General features: G+C 34.6%; 1 protein-coding gene across 1 annotated transcript; it reads left to right on the top strand.

Moving 5' to 3' along the window:
* The first annotated feature begins 9135 nt into the window (after nucleotides 1–9135).
* Nucleotides 9136–16913, top strand: LOC104896905 (E3 ubiquitin-protein ligase CSU1). Its single transcript, XM_010683692.4, has 2 exons — nucleotides 9136–9612; nucleotides 16064–16913. The coding sequence occupies exons 1-2, from the start codon at nucleotides 9374–9376 to the stop codon at nucleotides 16734–16736; spliced, it is 912 nt and encodes a 303-aa protein (XP_010681994.1). The 5' UTR covers nucleotides 9136–9373; the 3' UTR covers nucleotides 16737–16913.
* Nucleotides 16914–21743: the final 4830 nt, after the last annotated feature.

The raw sequence follows: 21743 nt of genomic DNA, 5'->3' as shown, positions 1-21743 counted from the left end.
AATTCAAGAGTTTGATCGTACTAGAGGGCAAACCTGAAAGGAAATCTACAGTGTTACTTGGAGATCTTCTCTGAGCAGTGTGAGTGATTTAGAGGTGGATGAAAATGGACATCGACCCAAAAGGATTCGAAGATTACTAGATCTAGGAATTCAGATTATTATTATTATTATTATTATTATTATTATTATTATATTATTATATTATTATTATTATTATATTATTATTATTATTATTATTATTATTATTATTATATTATTATTATTATTATTATTATTATTATTATTATTATTATTATTATTATTATTATTATTATTATTATTATTATTATTATTATTATTATTATTATTATTATTATAGGGAAGACTTTACAGACTTGGAAGATGAAATGTTTATTCCATAAAAGTATAAAGAAAATAAGGATAGGAATGGTAATGTAATTCATAGAGTATTTATTATTGTTCTAAGGTTAGTAGTTGAATAAGTAGCTGAGCTACAATTGTTTAAATTTCCTTATTTAGCATATTTTATTATTGAGGAATAAGACCCCTCAAAAAAAAAAAATTATTGAGGAATAAGTCGGTTATTTTGGATTGGAAAAATATTCTTATTATCATTGAGGAATGAAATTTATTTTAGTTATTTGAGTTGAGTGAGAATATATTCTAATACGCGAAAAGGGAATATTTTCTTTAATTATTGTAATTGGTTGCATTTGACCCTCATGTGATTATTAATGTGAATATTTATTCATGTGTGAGTCTATGATTAGTGTGGTCCATAATGTGTGAACTTAATGTTATAGTAACTTCATGAGAAATAATTTGTTGATGTGATATTTATGGTCAAATCAAATGAGAAACGATCAAAAATGTCAAACTGATTCAGGTTAGAATCCAAGCTGCTCAAGATAGGCAAAAGAGTTATGCCGACTTAAAACAATAAATATCAAACTTTAATCAAATTGAAACACATGACAACTATATCTAGCTCATCAAAAAATTAAATAAAAAATAAAACATGCAAAGAAATTAAACATTGTACCTCTTAACACTAGTTACGAGATATGAAGAGAGAAAAGATAGTTGGAACTTTATTTTATCCTTGCTTAGTCTCTTTTCCTATAATTAACAAAATGCACATTGCACATCTAATCACATAATATCAATTAAGAAAAGCAAATTTAGCTAAAAAAAAACCCTCCCCCACCCCATGCCCACCCTCCCACACCCCCTTCCCACCTTCCGCCACCCTCAAACACACTTAAACGAACAATTTTTTGTAATCAAAATAAAAGTAAAAAAAAATTAACACCGTTGGCTTGGAATCGAACAATTTGCATCAATGTTTTGGAAAGTAAAAAAGAAAAGAAAAAGAGGGGAATTACCGGAAGAGGAGGAGAGGAGAGAGTGAAGGTGGCACTGCGTTATATTGGCGGTGTGTGGTGGTGGCGCATGTAATACTAGATCCCCGCAACTAGAAAAGAGAAGAGGAGAGGAGAGAGTGAAGGCGGCGTAAAAGAAACCGTCGTCGGTGGTGGTGCATCGTCGGCGATGGTTGAATTAGGGCTCCGGTGGTGAAGAGGAGGAGGAGGAGAGGAGGAAAGGAGAGAGTGAAGGTGTGCGTAAGTGAGTGAGGAGTGAGAGGGAGTAAGTGAGTGAGCGAGGAAAATTCTTGTAGTTTCTAGTAATAAAGTATGCGAGCATTTTTTTTAGTCAAGGGAAGGGTTGCGTTTAACCCTTCACCGCTGCCTTTCTAAAGTGAAGGGTTGTGATTTTTGAGCTAAACGCAACGCTTCAATTTAGTGCAGGGTTGTGGGCATCATCAAACCGTAACCCTTCGTATTATAAGGGTTGCGGTTATTTGGAAAATTGTAGCTCTTCACATAAAGGGCTGCGGTAGGGCTGCATTTTCTAAAATACGTAGCCCTTCAAGCGCAACCCTTCCAGTTTTTTCCTCCAGTGGTAGAAATATTCAATGAAACACTGATAAATGAGGGAGATGACCCTTATTGAATGGTCGATAACGCATATCCTCACCTAAAGGATCACATATAGGAAGTAAATTATTTTCAAGAAAGAGTCATTCATGCTCCAACCAGTGAAATTACTGAGATAGTTTATGATCATGTGTTGTCTCAATTGCTAGGGGAAGAAAGAACTTACTTGAGTTAAGATGCAGTTTCATGGAGGAAGGAAATTTTGGAGCTCATTGATACATATTGATTAAGCATTCAAGAGCATTCGAACAAGTAAACAAGAACAAAGAAAGAGAACATAAAATGTTTGTATCAAACCGGTTCAATTAGATTGAACAACCACCACTTTCACTAACCCAAATACCACCAATCAAAGACTAAGCTATAACAATAAGCTTCTAGCTTGAGTCTACTTTTTGATTCAATAACTAAATCAACGTTTAAGTGAAAGAACTAAGCAAAGGTTTGATAAAGGTCTTAAACTACCGATAGAACATAGCACACAGCTGAGTATTTTGAGCATAAAACTCTAATTTTCATTCAAATGATCTAATTCAAAAGGAGTACAAATCTAACTTATATGGCTACAACATGTCCAAAAATCAGCTCATTTGGACGACTTTAGCTATGCCAACTAGGCTAATAAAATAGAAGAAACAAAAATTACAACCATTACAGCACACTTCTAATAATTAGCTTAGCTACCCTATTGGACGAGTGAAAAAAGAAGAACTACCAATTGGACATTAAAATACATATCTTAAAGTAAATATCCTCAAAAGCTCAAGCCAATTGGAGAAGGAATGATCATTGCCCAAAAGGAAGAAATGATCTGCTGGAACGTGAGATGCTGGGCAGCAGCATACCTTGCCATGAAGTCTCTTCTTCTCATTTGTAGTTGCTTCTTTAGCCCATGTGAACTTCACATGGCCTTATACACTTCCTTAAGTCTTCATTCAGCTGGAGGTGGCATCCAAAAGGCAGCAAAAACATCTCCTAAAGCTTGCTTAGAAACCGGATTACAAGAAGCTAAACTAGCTTAACTCTTAAACATGATTAGCTTAGCTTAAACATGTAATTAGGCTACTTAATCACTTACTAAACTTGATTACCAATACATAATGATGATTAAGGTGTCATTAGTATTAGTTAATCTTGCTTAAGTAGAGATTAACAAAAGATTAACCTAATTAAGATGCTTAAGTAGAGTTTTAGGACAAACCGAGCTAGTTAAGCTTGTTATCACCTTGATTAGGACAATTTAAGCCCTTAAAGACCTTAATAATCCTCAATATTAACCAAACCCAGAAATTAAACAAACTTATGATTAATTTCAAGATCAGGTCAAATGCATATGCTTCATTCTCCCCTTCTTGAAGTAAGATTCGTCCTCGAATCTTGTTCTCTTTTTCACCTGAAACATGAAATTTATTGTTAGTGCACTCCCCTTCTTGAATTCTTTCTTGGTTTTTCTTTTTTTAGTCTTTTCTTTTATTGGTATAAGGTTTGCACTCAAATTGTTTTCATGTAGCTCACTATTTTCAGTGGATTTTGGTTTCAAAATGAATGGTTCAAGTGTAATGGATTGATGGTTTGTTTTGAGGCTATAAGTGTTTTCATAACCATCATGTTGCACGCCTATCATACATCCAAGGCCTTCCTAATAAGATTTCACAAGCCTCCATGGGTAACACATCACAAAGCACTTATCTTCATAATAGCTGCCAAAAGAAAAACAAATTAGTGCTTGGTTAGAAATTTCAATTGAAGTTTCATGATTAACCCATTGAAGAAGGTAGGGTTTTGGATGCTGGATCAATGGAAGCTTCATTTCCTTAACCATGTTTAAGGACACTAGATTGGCGCAACTCCCACTATCTATCACAAGTGAACATTTCTTGCTTTCCACTTCACAACTTGTCTTGAAAATCTGCTCCCTTTTCGTGAGGCCTTTGGAGCACCCCTCTTCATGGAGTAATCTTCTTGTTATGAGTAATGGACCTTCTTGGATTGGTTCAATCACCACTTCTTCCACCTGCTCCTCTTCTTCTTGTTGCTTGGATGCTTCTTCTTCTATGGCTTGAATGTCTACAAGAGTCATGACTCTCTTGTTAGGACATTTGTTGCATAATGGCCATAGCCTTGGCATTTGTAGCACTTGACATCCTCCTTCTTTGTGAGCTTCTTTGGTTCATCTTGTGGAGTGTAAGATGAGTCTTCCTCCTTGTTATCTCTCCACGCCATCTTTTTCTTCTCCTTTAAATGTTTCTCCACTTTAAGGCAAACTTGAAAGAGTTCATCTAAGGTAGAATAAGGTTGCAACTCCACCTTCCTCCTAATGTCTTTATCTAATCCTCCTAAGAAACGTGACATGGTTTGTTCCTCCCTCTCTTGTACATCAAGTTTCATCATCAATTTCTCAAACTCATGATTATAATGTTCAACTCCCTTATGATCTTGAGACAATTCAGCTAATTGGTTATACAAATCAAGAGTATAAGTAGAAGGTAAAAACTTCTCTTTTCTTCTCTTAAGTTTAATCCAACTCTTAATCTTAGGCTTATGTTTTCTACTCTAGCTAACAACATTCTCCCACCAAAGGGATGCATACCCCTTTAGCTTAGCTACGCAACTTGAAAGCCTTTAGCATCATCATATCCTTAAGTCAAAATTCGATCACACCTTGAAACCCACTCCAATAAGAACATCTGGATTAAGGTTTCCATCAAACTCAGGAACTTCTATTTTATGTCTCTAAAATCATCCTTTTTTGTGGCTTTCTCCTAGTCCTTGAAGACTCAGAGACTACCTCCTCACTACTATCATAAGCTACACCTTCATCCTCCACATTTTCTCTCCTTAAAGGCCCTCTATACCCTTCTCTTACAACAGTCATCAAATTAGCCATTTGCTACTCAAAGTGGCATTTGATTCTCCATCCTACCAACCTTGCTTCATCAATTCATACCTCTTCTAAACTGATTTTCTTCACCTCCACTCATGATTGATTCAACCTCAAAGAATAGGCTAGAAAGAAGAAAAGAAGTGTGTTTGGCTTAGAATTAGGTTCGGTTTTGGGGGGGATTGTGTTTGGGTTTTGTGTGTGTGTGTGTTTAATGTTTTTATGGGATGAATTAGAATGCTCTTAATCAACCTACAGCTCTGATACCAAATGATACATATTGATTAAGCATTCAAGAGCATTCGAAAGACAAGAACAAAGAAAGAGAAACATAAAATGTTTGTATCAAACCGGTTCAATTAGATTGAACAACCACCACTTTCACTAACCCAAATACCACCAATCAAAGACTAAGCTATAACAATAAGCTTCTAGCTTGAGTCTACTTTGTGATTCAATCACTAAATCAACGTTTAAGTGAAAGAACTAAGCAAAGATTTGATAAAGGTCTAAACTGACCCGGTAGAACACTTAACAACAGCTGAGTATTTTGAGCATAAAACTCTCAATTTTCATTCAAATGATCTACTTCCAAAAGGAGTACAAATCTAACTTATATGGCTACAACATGTCCAAAATTCAGCTCATTTGGACGACTTTAGCTATGCCAACTAGGCTAATAAAATAGAAGAAACAAAAATTACAACCATTACAGCACACTTCTAAAGATTAGCTTAGCTACCCTATTGGACGAGTGAAAACAGAAGAACTACCAATTGGACATTAAAATAAATATCTTAAACTAAATATCCTCAAAATCTCAAGCCAATTGGAGAAGGAATGATCATTGCCCAAAAGTGAAGAACATGATGCTGCTGAACGTGAGATGCTGGCAGCAGCATACCTTGCCATGAAGTCTCTTCTTCTCATTTGTAGTTGCTTCTTTAGCCCATGTGAACTTCACATGGCCTTATACACTTCCTTAAGTCTTCATTCAGCTGGAGGTGGCATCCAAAAGGCAGCAAAAACATCTCCTAAATCTTGCTTAGAAACCGGATTACAAGAAGCTAAACTAGCTTAACTCTTAAACATGATTAGCTTAGCTTAAACATGTAATTAGGCTACTTAATCACTTACTAAACTTGATTACCAATACATAATGATGATTAAGGTGTCATTAGTATTAGTTAATCTTGCTTAAGTAGAGATTAACAAAAGATTAACCTAATTAAGATGCTTAAGTAGAGGTTTAGGACAAACCGAGCTAGTTAAGCTTGTTATCACCTTGATTAGGACAATTTGAGCCCTTAAAGACCTTAATAATCCTCAATATTAACCAAACCCAGAAATTAAACAAACTTATGATTAATTTCAAGATCAGGTCAAATGCATATGCTTCACTCATGATACGTACTTGATGCGAAATGGTTTTGCATTTGCTCTTTGGTTTTTGTTTGACTATGATTACCCTCACTAATCTTGATTAATTAGCCTAATCATGATTAATTAGTACTAATCTTGTTTAAGTGTTCCTTAATCATGTTTACGTACTTAATTAGTGTTAATTACGAATTAGTATCCCTAATCGTGATTAATTAGTAGCTAATCATACTTAGTATATGCTAATGAGGCCTCAACTAGTTTGGATTAGTGGGATGAAGGATTTTGCAGATATAACTATCCAACAAGGCGTGCCCAGTGTGCAACTTGATCTAATTGGCTATGATGACAAGGTACAACCAATAAGAAGCTTCATTAAGGGTTAAGAAAGTTTCCTATTGAAAGTCCTACATAATCGCAACATATGCATGATGGCACCTAGTTTTGAGATTCCTTGGACAGCAAGCTAGCTACAATATTTTAATGATTTCTTGCATGGATTTGGATCAATTGAAGTGAAGAACAAGATTTCATTGGTTAGGATGACAAAGCTTGGCCAAAGGGATGCAAAGAGATACATGAAAATAAGTTGCTATACTTAGGTGATTTTAATTTGTATTAAAATATTAATTATTTCATATGTAATTAATGTATTGATGATGTAAGCAATGATGTATTTAGGCCTTAGAAACTACTCTAAATAAGGGTTAAGGTGTCTTGTAAGAAGTGTGATGTTGCTGAATAAAATAGGGAGCTTTAAGCTTGTTATAGAGTTGTTAACTCTAAATGCACTAGACTGCGATCTTGTATGTAAATCTCGAACCGCGACTTCAAGTGAACCTCTCCAAACCGAGATTTGGGAACCTATACTTATGGCTTTCTTTCACTATAGTCTCTTAAACATAAAACACAAAAAGAGTAGTCAGTTTGTGAGGTGAAATTGCATCAGAACTATATTGAGTTCTTGAATTAATACAATTAAATGCGCGAAAATTACCAAACCATAGTATAAGACTGAAGGTATGGGCACTTCTGATGCTCCTTAAGAATATTAACCAGAGTTCTAGGCTATGTAGCTGTACAAACTAAGATTGGTTATTAAGCACCTCGCCGATCGCTTTGTTAAAGATTTTGTAGTATTTGGAAGTAATGTGGGCAACAAGGTTTTTATTCAACGAATAATACTAACTCCATCAGATGCAACAAGATTCCCATCAAGTCCCAAACAAGACAATTCCCTTTGGTTGTGTTATTTCCAGTAACAATCAATAAGCGGCAAGGGCATTATCTTTCTCACGTTGGCCTATACCTCCTTCGGCTAATTTTTAGCCATGGATAATTATATGTGCCCATATCAAGAGTTAACGACAAAAGAGGTTTGCAATTTTTTAATATGTGATAAAGATCGTGGGACCTCGAATGTAACCATTAATGTAGTGTGCAACAAAGTATTTCATAACATTTGAAAAATACCCATAATATTAATGTACTTGAATATATTTCATTTATTGTATTGTTTATTTAGTCTAGGGATGACAATCTAGTCCATATCCGACCTAGTCCGCTCCAATCTGAACGAAAAAATCCAAGTCGACTCCGTAAAAAAAAAATCTGAATCCAGCCCTGTTTAAAAAGTCCAGCTCCGAGTCGGAGGAGGGTCGGAGTCGGAGGAGGGTCGGAGTCGGATCTCAAAAAATAATCCGACTCCGACTTTAAGTCAATTAACCCTTTTTTCTTATTTATGTTAATGTATTAGTTATTTATCATGACCTCGACTTTCAACCAATTGCATTATATAAGAGTTTCGCGTGGAAGAAATGATTTTAAAATATAATAGTAATTTTTATATTATTTATACTATATAAGATTTTCATATGATTATTAGAAATAATTGTAATGATTAGATTATTTTATTGTAAAATACTTTTCTAATATAATATATGGGTTGAAAAAATAGTCAGATCGGGTTTGGAGTCGGATGTTTGGATTTTACGTCGGATCGAATTCGTAGTCGGATGTCCGGATTTTAAGTCAGGTCGGATTTTCGGAGTTGGGTATCGGAGCCGGAGTCGGACTCATATTTTAAATCCGACTTCTTGTAGGGTTGGGGTCGTATTATGCATAATTCGGTCCAAATTCGCCCCGTTGCCATCCCTAATTTTGTCTGTTTAGATGAGTTCTTTTTTAGATGCATCCATCTTTTATTTATATTAATTTAGCTTTTCAACGTTTAAAAAATAAATATTATTTCTAGAGGTGATCAAGGGTGTCGGGCGGGGGTTTTGGCAAAAAAAGTGATTCGTTTCGGGTCAAAGCCTCTGGCTGAAATTCCTGCTTCAAAACCCTCTAATTCGGATCAGGTCAAACAAACTTTTCAAGTTGAATCAAAATTTAGCTTAATTTTTTTATATTTAAGTTGTTTGTGGCGCGTTTTTTGGCCCTAAACTCGAGTTGGATCGGGCCTAAATCATGGGCTGAAAAATGTGCCCAAAACTCACCCTTTTTTGAATTAGATCGTCTAATTATTTCCTTTCATGTAATGAAATATCTCTGCAGAAAACTTCCTATGCATTTTTTCAGGGATCCAAATAACTTATGTACTTCCTCCGTTCTTTTTTTAAATGTTACACTTTTCAAATCACGGACTCCTAGGTAATTTTTGGAAAGGAGAGAGACAGAAAGAATGAAAAACAAAAGGGTCTCATGTGAACATGTGATGGGGGAGAGATAGAGAAAAGTTATTATCCAAATAAAAGTGTAACATCTAATTTAAAATTTTCTAAAATAGAAAGTGTAATATCTAAAAAAACGGAGGAAGTATATGAAATTATGAATAATGATGCTGATATATTCTTTCAAGTGCATAACGAATACTGTGTGCATAATCCTTGCTTTGGAAAATAGATAAATAAGCGGTGTAGAACTTTCTACCTCTTTTGAGTTGTGACGGAAGAAGTACTAGTAGTCCAGCAACGATCTTGGATCCTCACAATTTCTAGGGCAACACAATTTAATTTCCCCTATTTGATTTCTTCCCATCTCTTTCTCTCTCTCCTTAGTGTCTTCGCAATTTTAAGAACAAAATTAGGGTCTTTTCAGTAACCGGAACAAAAACATGCCTCAAAGACATTCGAAGAATAACAACGATCTCGCGTTCTTCACCTACGATGAGAAGCGTAAATTAGGGTATGGTACTCAAAAGGAGAGATTAGGGAAAGACTCCATTAAACCTTTCGACGCTTGTTGTCTCTGCTTAAAGCCTGTAATTGACCCTTTGTGCTGCCCTAAAGGTCACGTCTTCTGCAAAGAATGCATTCTCGAATGCTTACTTTCACAGAAGAAGGATATTCAAAGGTTAGTTCCGTTTTCTCCTTTGTTTTTTTAGTTTCATTGAGTATTGGTTTCTTATGCTGAATCGTGTAGTATGAAAGGAGGGATTTGATATTTTGAAGTAAATTAATAGTATATGATTGTTTTTACTTTCGTCTATGACTGAGATGTATGAGATAGCAGCAAGTTTAGATTCATGGAATTAGGAGCTACTGTGGTGGGATTTTCAGGGCATGGTAGTAATATTATTCCCGGACGGCCTATGAATTTCATAACTCTAATGTCAAGCATACAGTGGCCTGATGGCTTTTGTGGTGCGTTTGGTTTGTTGTAGTTGGATAGGAGGGGCAATCTAAAATTTGTGCTTGATATGGCTAAGCAGTTCTGTGGGTTGGGATTTAGTTCTTGTAGATTGCATTATATGGTGCATAGGTTCTAGATTGGAGGCTGTTATAGTCTTGCGAAGTCAAGGTTGAGGTTTTTAGTAGTGTGATATATGAGATGTTGGGGTGTGGTATGAATAAGTTTGATGGGGGCAAAATTCCTAATATTTGAACTTAAGTATAAAAGATTATATGAGGTCTCCCTGTTGTAGAAGGTGAAAGATCCATTCACCACTTAAAAGTGCTTACTCCAGAGCACAACTGATTATTTCTTTCTTTTATCTGGTTGTTGGGCATTTTATCTGCATTGTCTTATTGCTCTAGCATCTTTTAGTGATGATTAAGGAGACTTGCCAGTTGCCACAGGTAATCGTATTCTAACAATGATTTGTTTGCTTGGTACTGCTGTTCAGTTGGGAGAATGCGGGATACTTTTTTGACTTGTATGGATATTTTCCAGTGATTGGAGGGTTATGTTTTGACAGTGTTGTATAGAATGGAAATTGAGGTTTGTTTCATGACATGAACCATACTCTGCATTATGACAATTGCAGGATCCTCACATAAATAGAATGAAAAGAAGAAAGAATGAAATAAGTCGATTGATGGTTCTTGGAGTTGATCAAACATGGTGCATTCAGAAGCCTTTTTTGGGTTAAAATGAGACACTTTTCCTTATTATATATTTGAATATTTGATACTTTGCAGAGAGGAAGTTTAGGGGTGAGTAGTTCCATTCATTGTATGCTGCTTTACCCAAGAAAACTGTGAATTGGTGTTTGTGAATGTTTTAAATGAGTGACCTTGATATGATAAGAGAATGCTTAAAATAAATTGCTAATTTGAGTGCTTTTTTAATGAAGCATACTCTATATGGAGTACCACTCAAAATCTTTTTCTGACTGGTCATCCAGTAAGGTCAAAGACTTAAGGCTCTAGGGACCCAGATAAGGATTGAGAATGGTTTGGATTGCAATATTTGTTTGTTGGATTACAATTATTCTAGATAGTTGTAATTAAGTGTTAGACATTTAGGAATTGAACATTAGCCACATATGTTAAGTTGTTAACAAATCGGTATGATCTACATCTCAATTGTCAGAATGCAAGGCTCATTTATTTGTTACAATATCTGCCCATCAAGACAACTGTTTTAGTATTTTACATAATGGTTTGGGTAGTTGTTATGCATCTAAGTTCGAGGCTTGCATTTGACTTTGAGAATCTTTTGACCAGACATGGTTTACCAATGCACATGGTGATGAGATTATTATGATTAAACTTTTAATAGTTGTGATGCAATCGGTTTAGGGTGCGTTCTCTTCACCTTAATAAATTAAGTTTCAGGTCCAATCAATTCAGTTTAGATAAGTTAAGTTAAGTTCATATAAGTTTCAATCTGGTCTATTGAGGACAATAAGTTTCAATCAAGTCCAATAAGTTCCAATCAAGTGCAATAAGTTCCAATCAGGTCTAATCAGGTCCAATATGTTCCGATAAGGTCCAAATAGTCAATGATCAGTAAGTTTGAATTACAATTTTAATTGAAGTATCAGTATGATTATTATTTAGTATTATAATTGTAATATTGTCTATTATTTTATTATTCATATTGCGATTAACTGATGTATTATTATTATTATTTTTAATTAAAGTACTATTATGATTATATAGTATTATATTTGCATTATTATCTATTATTTTATTACTCATATTACTATTGGCTGATTATGTTATTATTAAAAGATATTATAATCATGATCATATAAAGTTAACATTAATAATCATCATAATTATAATATTTTGCAATTTGTCTTTAAATATTAATTTTTTTAATTTAAAGTACTATTATGATTATATAGTATTATATTTGCATTATTATCTATTATTTTATTACTCATATTACTATTGACTAATTATGTTATTATTAAAAGATATTATAATCATGATCATATAAAGTTAACAATAATAATCATCATAATTATAATATTTTGCATTTGTCTTTAAATAACTAGATATAACATGTTTTCGTTACTAATAACAATGAAAGATATAAATGTTATTAATTGATTTCCTAGTAGTGCTTTATGAAATCAAAACAACATTATTAGATATATTAGTGGTGAAAGTTGCGTATAAGCAAGCATATAAATAGTATTTTTCTTTAAATGTTTATCATAAGAGATAACTAATAATTAGTATTTGTTTGAAAGATAAATTTTAATGATCATTATGTTATAATAAAATTTGAAGGATAGTAAATATTAGAGGTAATATTTATGTTATTACTCATCGATTTATTTGTTAAATAAGTTCCAATCAGGCTCAATGAGGTCTAATAAGTTCCAATGAGGTCCAATAAGTTCCAATGAGGTCCATAAGTTTCAATCAGGTCTAATAAGTTCTAATCAGGTTAATTTGGTCAAATAAGTTCAGTTCAATTTAGGTTCAATAAGTTCAGATGAGTTCAGTTCAGGGTTATTTAGGTGAAGAGAACGTACCCTTAGAGGCATCTATAGGATATTTTTGGTTTTTTATGGTCAGGGAAGTCACTTCAAAGTAATGAGCAAAAATAGCTCATAAGCTAGTTGCTTTGATATCATAGATCATACTTGCTAAACAGCTCCATTATATTGGTTGATTTGGGCGAAAAATTAGAAGAATCACTCTGATGAGAAAGGAAGGCTAATAGGTGGCCTTATCACCTTTTATGTTGGTATAAGATTTTGAATTGAGAGAGCTGTATATAAATTGTTAATTGATAGTTAAATACAACTATACAAGAACCATTTTAGTGATTTTAGGGGAATTTATCGCTTCGTGGGTGGAGGCAACTGTCTATCTGAGGCAGTATGAACTATAGAATTAAATCTATAAATATGGTGGTTGATTAGAAGCAAGCCTTGATCATTTTTCATTGCCCAAACTATTTTGTATGTTTATGGCCCAAAAATATTCGACCACTCTCTTAGATAACGGTCGTTTGTATGGCTCCTAAGTCCAATATTTGTTATCGTTTTACTCCCACCAAGATAGGTTAATCTATCCTCTCTAGGTTGCTTAGCTCTTAAGTTTCGACTATTATAAGGAAGTATATTTCACCACACTGAAGATCAACTTTGGGTGGTGAATGTTGGTGTCATCTGCTCCTAGAGCTTCGCTTGGCTTTTCTGTGCTCAAATCTATGAAATTATAAGATGCCTTGAGAGAGCATGTTTTTGGTTGGGAAGGCTTTGTAGTACATGCATGCTCTATTGCTTACTTATTAAGTGGTATGTCTCCTATTGCTGCCAATTTCAATCATGGAGTTACAAAATGCAAACTTTATTTTATTTTAAAGTGAATGTGTATGAAGTGCATCCAAATAATTCTATGAAAGAACACAACATAATATTAGTCTTTAGTAAATATTTATAGGAAAAATTGTTAAAAATAAGTCAACATTTAGGCCGTCTGCTATAAATTAGTCATTATTTTGACTAGTTTTGAATGAGTCTAACTCTAATACCCATTTGTTTTTAACAACATATAACCGGTTTGATGGGTAAATTATTTCATAATTTTTTTAAAAAAATTTACTCTCTTCTTCCCTACCTCTACAAAACCACCACCACTACTACCACCCCCTAAGTCCTTTACCATCGACAACCACCACAACCCCACCCACAATTACCAACACCTAAACCCACCTCCAACACCAACAACTCGATCAATCCAACATCGACACCCTCAACCTCACCATCAAAACCACCGCCCAACCACCAACAAACCAAACACCACCTCAAGTATGAATTACACACTCTCTCGTGCCAATCTCCACCACATCCTTAAATCCAACCCAAAACTCAATCAATAACTACCCGACTCACGGCAGGATTTGGGCCTTCATTCACATCCTCCCTTCAACGCCGCCGTTAACTCAAAGTTTAGCGATTTTGATGTGGTACTTATTCGTCAAAGGGAGAAGTGATAGTAGGGGTTCCTTCTTTGATTCAATCAAATGCATTGATTCTTTCAAATTTCAAAGGTAAACCAAATCCCAAGCTCTTCTTAATCCTCATCCTACTCAAAACCAAATCCCAATCTCTTCTTAGTTCTCATCCTACTCACTTTTCTCTCACATCATAATTGACCACAACCACTCTCTCTCCTCTCATCAAAATTTAAATTGATACCATTCCCATCCAGATCATCCCTTTTCATATTATTTTTCGTTTATCAAGCGTCAAAAAATCAAAGGAGTATTGAGATTGGTTGGACCCATGACGGCGACTATAGTCCATGGTGCGTGGTGGTAAGGGTGGTTTGCGCATTCAAGGGGGAAAGAGGAAGAAGGTAAGTGTAAATGGGTTGTGAGTTTGGATAGGAGAGAGAAAGAAGCAAGTGATGTTATGACAGCAAGAGGGAGGAGCGAGAAAGCACTGGTGGAGCCGTGGAGGTGAGGGAGGAGAGAAAGCAGCGGTGGAGGAGGGAGACGGTGAAGGAGGGAGGATAGAGAAAGGGTGGAGGAGGGAAGAGAGGGAGAAGGTTTTTAATAAAAATAATAAAGAAAATAAGACCAAGTAAATGTGACACCTGTCACCTTAATCTGTTAAATAGGTTATCAAGAGGTTAACACCCATCTTTTCAAAACAAAAAAAACAGGTTAACACCCAATTTGAGAAGGTAGCCCAACAAGCTTTACTTATTTTGAGTTAATTAAAAGGCTAACTTATTTTGAGAATACCGTCCAAAGATTGACTTATTTTTGACGATATATCTATATTTATATCATCACATACTTTGTCAACACTAGCTATTTCAGCTGTCTAGGTTTGTGAAATTTGGATCATAAAATATTGCGAAATTTTAGTTGTATGTGAAGAACAAAAAAGAAAAAGAAAAAACACCTTCCCAAACAATTGCAGTGAGGAGGCAATAGTTTATGCAAGAATTTTTTCTCAAAGACTTGACTTTTCTAGTTTTTGAGAAGCTTTACGGATCTTTTAGATGGAAAAATAAAAGAGAGGAAGAGAGGAAAATCAAAAGCATTGGAAATGGTACTTAACAATACGTTAAAGGTTGTAATGTTTTACAACCGCTGTCGGTAATCTACCTCAACCTTTAAGTAGTACAACCACAACTTTATCAAACACTGCAATTTTTCAGCAGTGTTTTGACCTAGTCTACTCTAACCTCTACACAGCTATCTGAATGTTAGTGCTGAACACGCCCCATATCTGTGGTTCAAGTCATTAAGAAGCTAATATTGCTACAGTTCTTTGCCGTTGGTTCTGCTTTTGATGCTCTTATAAGTCTAACATTTGGAGATGGCTGTTACGGGAGATATGGCTTTGTGGGAGCCAAGTTGGCAGAGTTATGCTTCTTGTTTACAAGGGGGATGATGAAGAACAAAAAGGTTCCAATGAAATTGATATTACAGAGAAGGGTGGCGAAAATTTAAAATTATTAGTCAATGGAAAAGAGGTTATTTTGTCGTTCTCCTTTCCTTTTTTAATCTTTGGGGGAGGCGGGTGTGTTGGGGTTGGGGTTGGGGTTGGGGTAAGAGGGGTATTGCAATTTTTAACAGTTTGAAGATGGTATAAAATTTGGGAAGTATATATTCTATACAATCTGGTAATTCTTAGCTCTTGTATATGTATAACCAATTTCAACCTATCGACATTTATTTGAACTCAAATAGTCTAGAGCCTTTAAAGGGTTATCTTTCCTTCATCTACTTTCAACTATAATTAGGTTTTATCCTGTTGCAAAGCATGGAGTTGGATAAGTAAATTAATTTGGGATACTGTTGAATACTTGAATTGAAGAAAAAAAGTTGGCAACTGATTGTGGTGGGAATTCTATGTATTTGAGATGGTAAAAGTTATTATATACAAACCTCCGTTTTTTAAATGACACATTTCTCCCTTTTATGTGAGAGCTTTTTGGGAGGAGTGTGTCATTTATTAGAAAATAGAGGAAGCATTTAATATGAAGGTTGTTTAACTGTAGATATGACATGTGTCCTTGAAGGTTTAGTTTCGAATTCCAAGTATAGGTATGGATGACATGCTCAAATGAAAATGTTTTTCCATCAATTGTCAATGCAGAAAGTTAGCTGCACATTCTGTTCAAAAGAAGCAAGAGAAGGAAGAACAGGAGGAAAAAGTAATGCTTCAAAAGGCTAGGGAGCTTGAGGTATTTGATCAGCAAAATCATGGTGCGGTGCCTCATCACAGTAAGAGCTATTCTCGTGACAAGAATGGTTTCCATGGTGCAAATAGTGTCAAGGCCACCTCTTTTGAAGAAGAAGCCTTGAGAACTATGAAAGCTTTTTGGCTTCCTTCTGCAACTCCTGAAGCACCGGCTAAAGTAGATGCTCCTTCCACCAGCACAACTTGTCCGGAGGGACAGGAGAAGCTTAAGCTGAAATCTCTCTTCCCCATAAAGTTTACAGAAGAGAATGATGATGACTACAAATCTAAGGCTTATGATAAAAAACACATTTGTCCAAGCTGCAAGGTTACACTGACCAACGCAATGTCACTTGTGGCTCTTAGCTCTTGCGGTCATGTTTTCTGCAAGAAATGTGCAGATCAGTTTATGGTTGTTGACAAGGTTTGCCTAGTTTGTGATAAGCCATGTAAAGAAAAAAATTTGGTATGTTTGAAGAAAGGAGGTACCGGATTTGCTGGTCATGATGACCATTTGGAAGCAACAGATTTCAAGCATTTAGGAAGTGGTTCAGGATTAGGGCTTGTAAGGCCTGCTCAGAAGGTTTAAGTTCGTTTCATACTATGTAGCTGCAAAAACCTTACCTCCTAAATGCATTTTTCAATTTCCCTGTTGTGAGGCTGTGGTTTTAATTTGGTAAGATCTTGAGGATCTTTCTTATAATGTACCCCCTCTTACTCATTTTGAATATTCTTATTTATGGTATTGGGATCACTTTTTCTCTTATCCAATTCTTCTCGTTATATGCATAGAAAAAAATAGTTGGGACTACTCTCTCTTCTAATTTTTTATAAAAATTCAAGGCATGGGACATCTCTCTCTAATTAATATATCATCAATAATATATAAAGTAGAGTTCAAAAGCTAGCTCACAAGACGGTGACATTTGGCGTCTTCATTGGACGCCAATTGTCATGCTTATTAAGTGCCATGTCATATTTTTAGAAATAAATAGTGTTCAAAATTAATAAGAAAAGACATGAATAGAGTTTAGATAAGAGTAGATAGATTTGGCTTACAATGAAAAACTTATATATTATATCGATTATAACTTTTAATATATAGTTTGTAAAATTATAATTTTGTACCATTGAAAAGTGTTTAAAAAGTACTTTAAAATGAAATCCATTTATATTATGTTCAAAATTTTATATTAGGGTAACATATACGAAGAAATAAGAGTACTAAAGGAACCTATTGCAATTAGAATTAGGGATTTTCTACAAAAAAAAATTCATGTTTGAATTGAATTAGAATATTCAAAGTTATATATTGATCCATATATACTATTTTTCAACTCTGTATTAGAGTAACGTATAAGAAGAAATATTTACTGTACTAATATATTAAAGTTACCTGCCAACGCTACTGTAATAAGAGTTAGTGATGTGTTTTCAACTCCAACTTTTCTACAAATCCTATTCATATTAGAATAGTTTTCTTAAAAAAGATGATGTACAGAAAAAAATAATATTTTCTATAGTAACATATTAAATTAACCTATTGCAATTACAATTAGGTTTGTGTCTTGAACTCCAACTTCTCTATAAATCATGAGAAATTAAGGTAACGTTTTAAAATTAATCTACAAAACTCCAAACAATAAAAATAAAATAGAAAATGGAAAATTTCACTTTTACGAGATGTTCCAATTTCGGGAATTGCAGTTATGCACATGACTTATGATCTTCTTTCTCAATTTTCTTTCTCTCATCTATCCTTTGGGTCACCCCTTTTGCGCTCACTCTCTCCTCTCTATATTTTAATCTCTATTTTTCTAAAATTCAAACAGTCTGGTGTGCAAATAAAAAATTGAACACGTTCGTTTAGAGATATAATTGTTTTCCATTTTCTCTTTTGCCTTTCTAATTATTGGACATAAATGTTAGACTTTTTGTGCAATCAATATTGTGAGTATATCACTTTCTCACCCTTAATTTATAAAATTGATACTTAATCAATCACTTAAAAAAACCTAAATCAAACTCAAACAATCTACACCAAATGCGGCCATTATATTCCAAACCAAATCGTAAATATCACATCAAACCCAAACAACCTAAACCAAATGCAATTACAACCATTAAAATCGCAACTAAGAAAATTTAAAAGTAATATACCTATTAGATCTATAAATCGTATGAAATGAAGAAATGATCCACACAAATCAATGAAAAAAAAGGCTTGATGACAAAACTAGGGTGGAGTTCATTCTATCTGCCAAATGAAATAGTCATTAACATTTTCCTTCTTCTTCCATCAATGAAGAGTCGAATTTAAAATAATGATGTCCGTTTTGGTGACATGAAGCTTACAGAAAAATAAAGAAGTTAACTCCAAATAATTCTTACCTTCATATCTTAATCATCTTGATGTTTTTTTTTCTTATATATTGTTAGGTTACTTTATGAGTCCAAACTGGATCATTAAATAAGTTATTTGTTATAAATATTAATTTCTTATTAATAACAATTAATAAAAGAAATAAAATGAAATAAAAATATAGCTGTACCGTTTTCCCATAATTTTTGACATTGAAAAACCTAATCATTAATATCCTTGATTTTATAATTTATGAAGAAAATGACAGTTGATATTACCAATATATATATAGAAAATACGATAACCAATGATCCTTGGGTCCAATGGTATGCCTTCCTATCTCCCACATGTGAGACCAAGTTTAGAATCTTGGTGGAAGCAAAATTTCAATATTGTTGGGGGGGGGGGGTTAGGGCTTGGTGGACCTCTGGTAGCACAGATAGTTGCCTGATCCCCAATACTAGTATATAAAAAGGAGGAATTTTTCGGGATCCTAGTGAGTTGCTCACACTAGTAGAAAAATACGTAAGGGCTGCAGTCAAAATGGCCCTGAGGGATGCTTTTTTCACCAGCAGGTCTTCAGCAAAAAGGAAGGGCGCAACCCTTCTTAAGGAAGGGTTGCATTTTATTAACATATTGCAGCCGTTCAGTACATGAAGGGCTATGGTTTAATAAAAAACCGCAGCCCTTCATTATCAAAAGGGTTGCGTTTGTTCATAAACCGCATTGCTTCAGATATAGAAGGGTTGCGGTTTATGCACAAAACCGTAGCCCTTTTACAATTTTTTTTTTAAAAAAACAATAATAAACTTACTGGCAACCCCAGTACCCCCAGCCAATGCCAAACCTGCTAGCAGTAGCCCCCCAGCACACCCTGCTGCCAGCCCACCCCACACCCACAACCCCACCCTGCCCGCCCACCTGCCCACCCACAGACCACCTGCCCACCCACAGACCACCTGCCCACCATGCAGACCACCTACCCACCCTCTGCCCACCTCCCACACCCCTCTGCCCACCTCCCACTCTCCTCTGCCCACCCACCTGCCTACCCACAGACCACCTGCCCACCCACATACCACCTCCCACACCCCTCAAACCACCTCCTACACCCCTCTACCCACCTCCCGCAACCCCTTCACACCCACCTCCCATAACCCCTACACAACCACCTCCTAGCCTAGCCCAGCAACCACCATGGCAGCCCCATCCCCCGACCGAACACCTCCCTTCCAAAAAAAAGATAACCGAAATGCAATTAAAAAATAAATTGTAAATAACTTTAAATATATTAAAATAATGTATAAAGAACATAGAATTGATAAAAGTGTACATATTATTAGGAAAATAAAATCTTGCCAAAATGTTCGTAAGCAATCGTCACAAAGGTAAGTCGCCAACTTATCCCGAACTTCATTTAATTCCTCCATGGTGAAGCGCTTCAAACTTCTATTCATATAAAATTTGCAAAACAACCAAGGAATAGGCGTAAAACTACATTTACATTCCCGAAATTGAGGTTATATTATACCTCATAGTTATATTATACGTCATATTATCATGTTCAAAAAGAATTTAGGGTTAAATGACTCGAGAAGTACAAATTGGACACAAATCGGCCAAAATAGGACTAAAATCATGTTTACGTTCCCAAAATTCGAGCAACAACAAATGCAAGCCTAAAAATCTAAGCGCTAGTTATATTATACCTTACATTATCATGTTCAAAAATAATTTGGGGTTAAATGACTCAAAATCTATTAATTGGACGCGAAAAGGCCAAAATAAGCCTGTGACCTTTGTTCAAATATGTACTACTTTGGTTTCTAAAGCAGTTAACTATTACCCATCAATCTAATCTAAACTAACATAATATACTAATAAGTTACATACCGTTTGAAGATCATCGATGTTAGTGCAATGGTTAACGATATCGAATATGAACCTCATCACGTAATAGCCATAACAAGTCCATCATCTTGTTGCGGACACTTTAAAGTTCACCAAAACATGCATCCAAAGACATTCATGTTAGATTTTTATAAGTATGTAGCGATAAATAATGTTTCTATATATATAGACAAGTATTACTCATATCACCTCGAGTGATATCCAAACAAGAGCTTTTATTATTACAAGTCTTCGTCAAATAGTTTTCTTCATCACACTATATCAATACATCATTATAAGATCATGTAATATTAATAAGTACGTATAGATTTAGTTTCGGTTAGGCTACTTATTTAACAATGAGTTGAGTAGTAAGGACCGTGGTGGTTGTCGACGCAAAGAATCGAAGTGGTAGACTAGGTTAGTTGACAAACATATCGCAACTAGTTTCCAATGAGAGCTACAACAATAAGGAAATATAGTATTAATCATAGAACAATTAGAACTTAATTATCGAATAAATAGAAGTAAAGTGGGTTTAACAAACATACGTTTCAAAATAAGGACAAGGATGATTTGATGAACTCCTAAATGAGATGATGCTTTGAAACTCATTTCGATGTAATCTTTCACTTCAACTTTGTTTTTCAAGCAATTGTCATCTCGTAATATGTTTGGACATAACCAACCAAGCATTATTGAGCCACTTGATGTTCCAATCAATTCGTTGTATAATAACCTGAGAAATGATATTGATTACTATTAAACTTACTTATCATGGAAGTTGAATTGAAAACTAATTAAACATATATAATATACTTATTATGTATTACCTCATGAAATTTTGTATCATGGAAACACATAATTTTTCCCCCATAAGAATTCTTTGATATCGACCTTAGAAATGAATGTCGATGACTCCTGAAGGTAGTGGAATTGTTGCGCCCCAAAAACAATCTCTATTGCACTATCGTCGGGTAAATCACTAGCGCACTCATGCAACTAAAAGCATGGAATAGTGAGGCCTCACAACACATCTGGATCGAGAATAAGTGGGTTCTTTGCACATGAAACATTTGCCTTCTCCTTCTTATCAGTTGAACCGGCCTTCTTTTTCCTCCTATCATGTGAACCGGCCTTTCCTGAAACCTAGTAATTAGTTAAAAGTAAAGATATTACTAACTATATATCATAGGAAATATAAAACAAAAGACGCATATAATATATATATATATATATATATATATATGCATGGCTCATCAAATGTAGATCAACTTCTGGTTGCGGTAGTGGAAGAGGTAATTCTTTAAAACCAGTGACGATTTCATTGATGGTGACCACATA

Source organism: Beta vulgaris, chromosome 6 (assembly GCF_026745355.1).
Source record: "Beta vulgaris subsp. vulgaris cultivar EL10 chromosome 6, EL10.2, whole genome shotgun sequence".
NCBI lineage: Eukaryota > Viridiplantae > Streptophyta > Magnoliopsida > Caryophyllales > Amaranthaceae > Beta > Beta vulgaris.
Note: the sequence above shows the minus strand (reverse complement) of the source record. Positions and strands in the feature narration are given on the sequence as shown.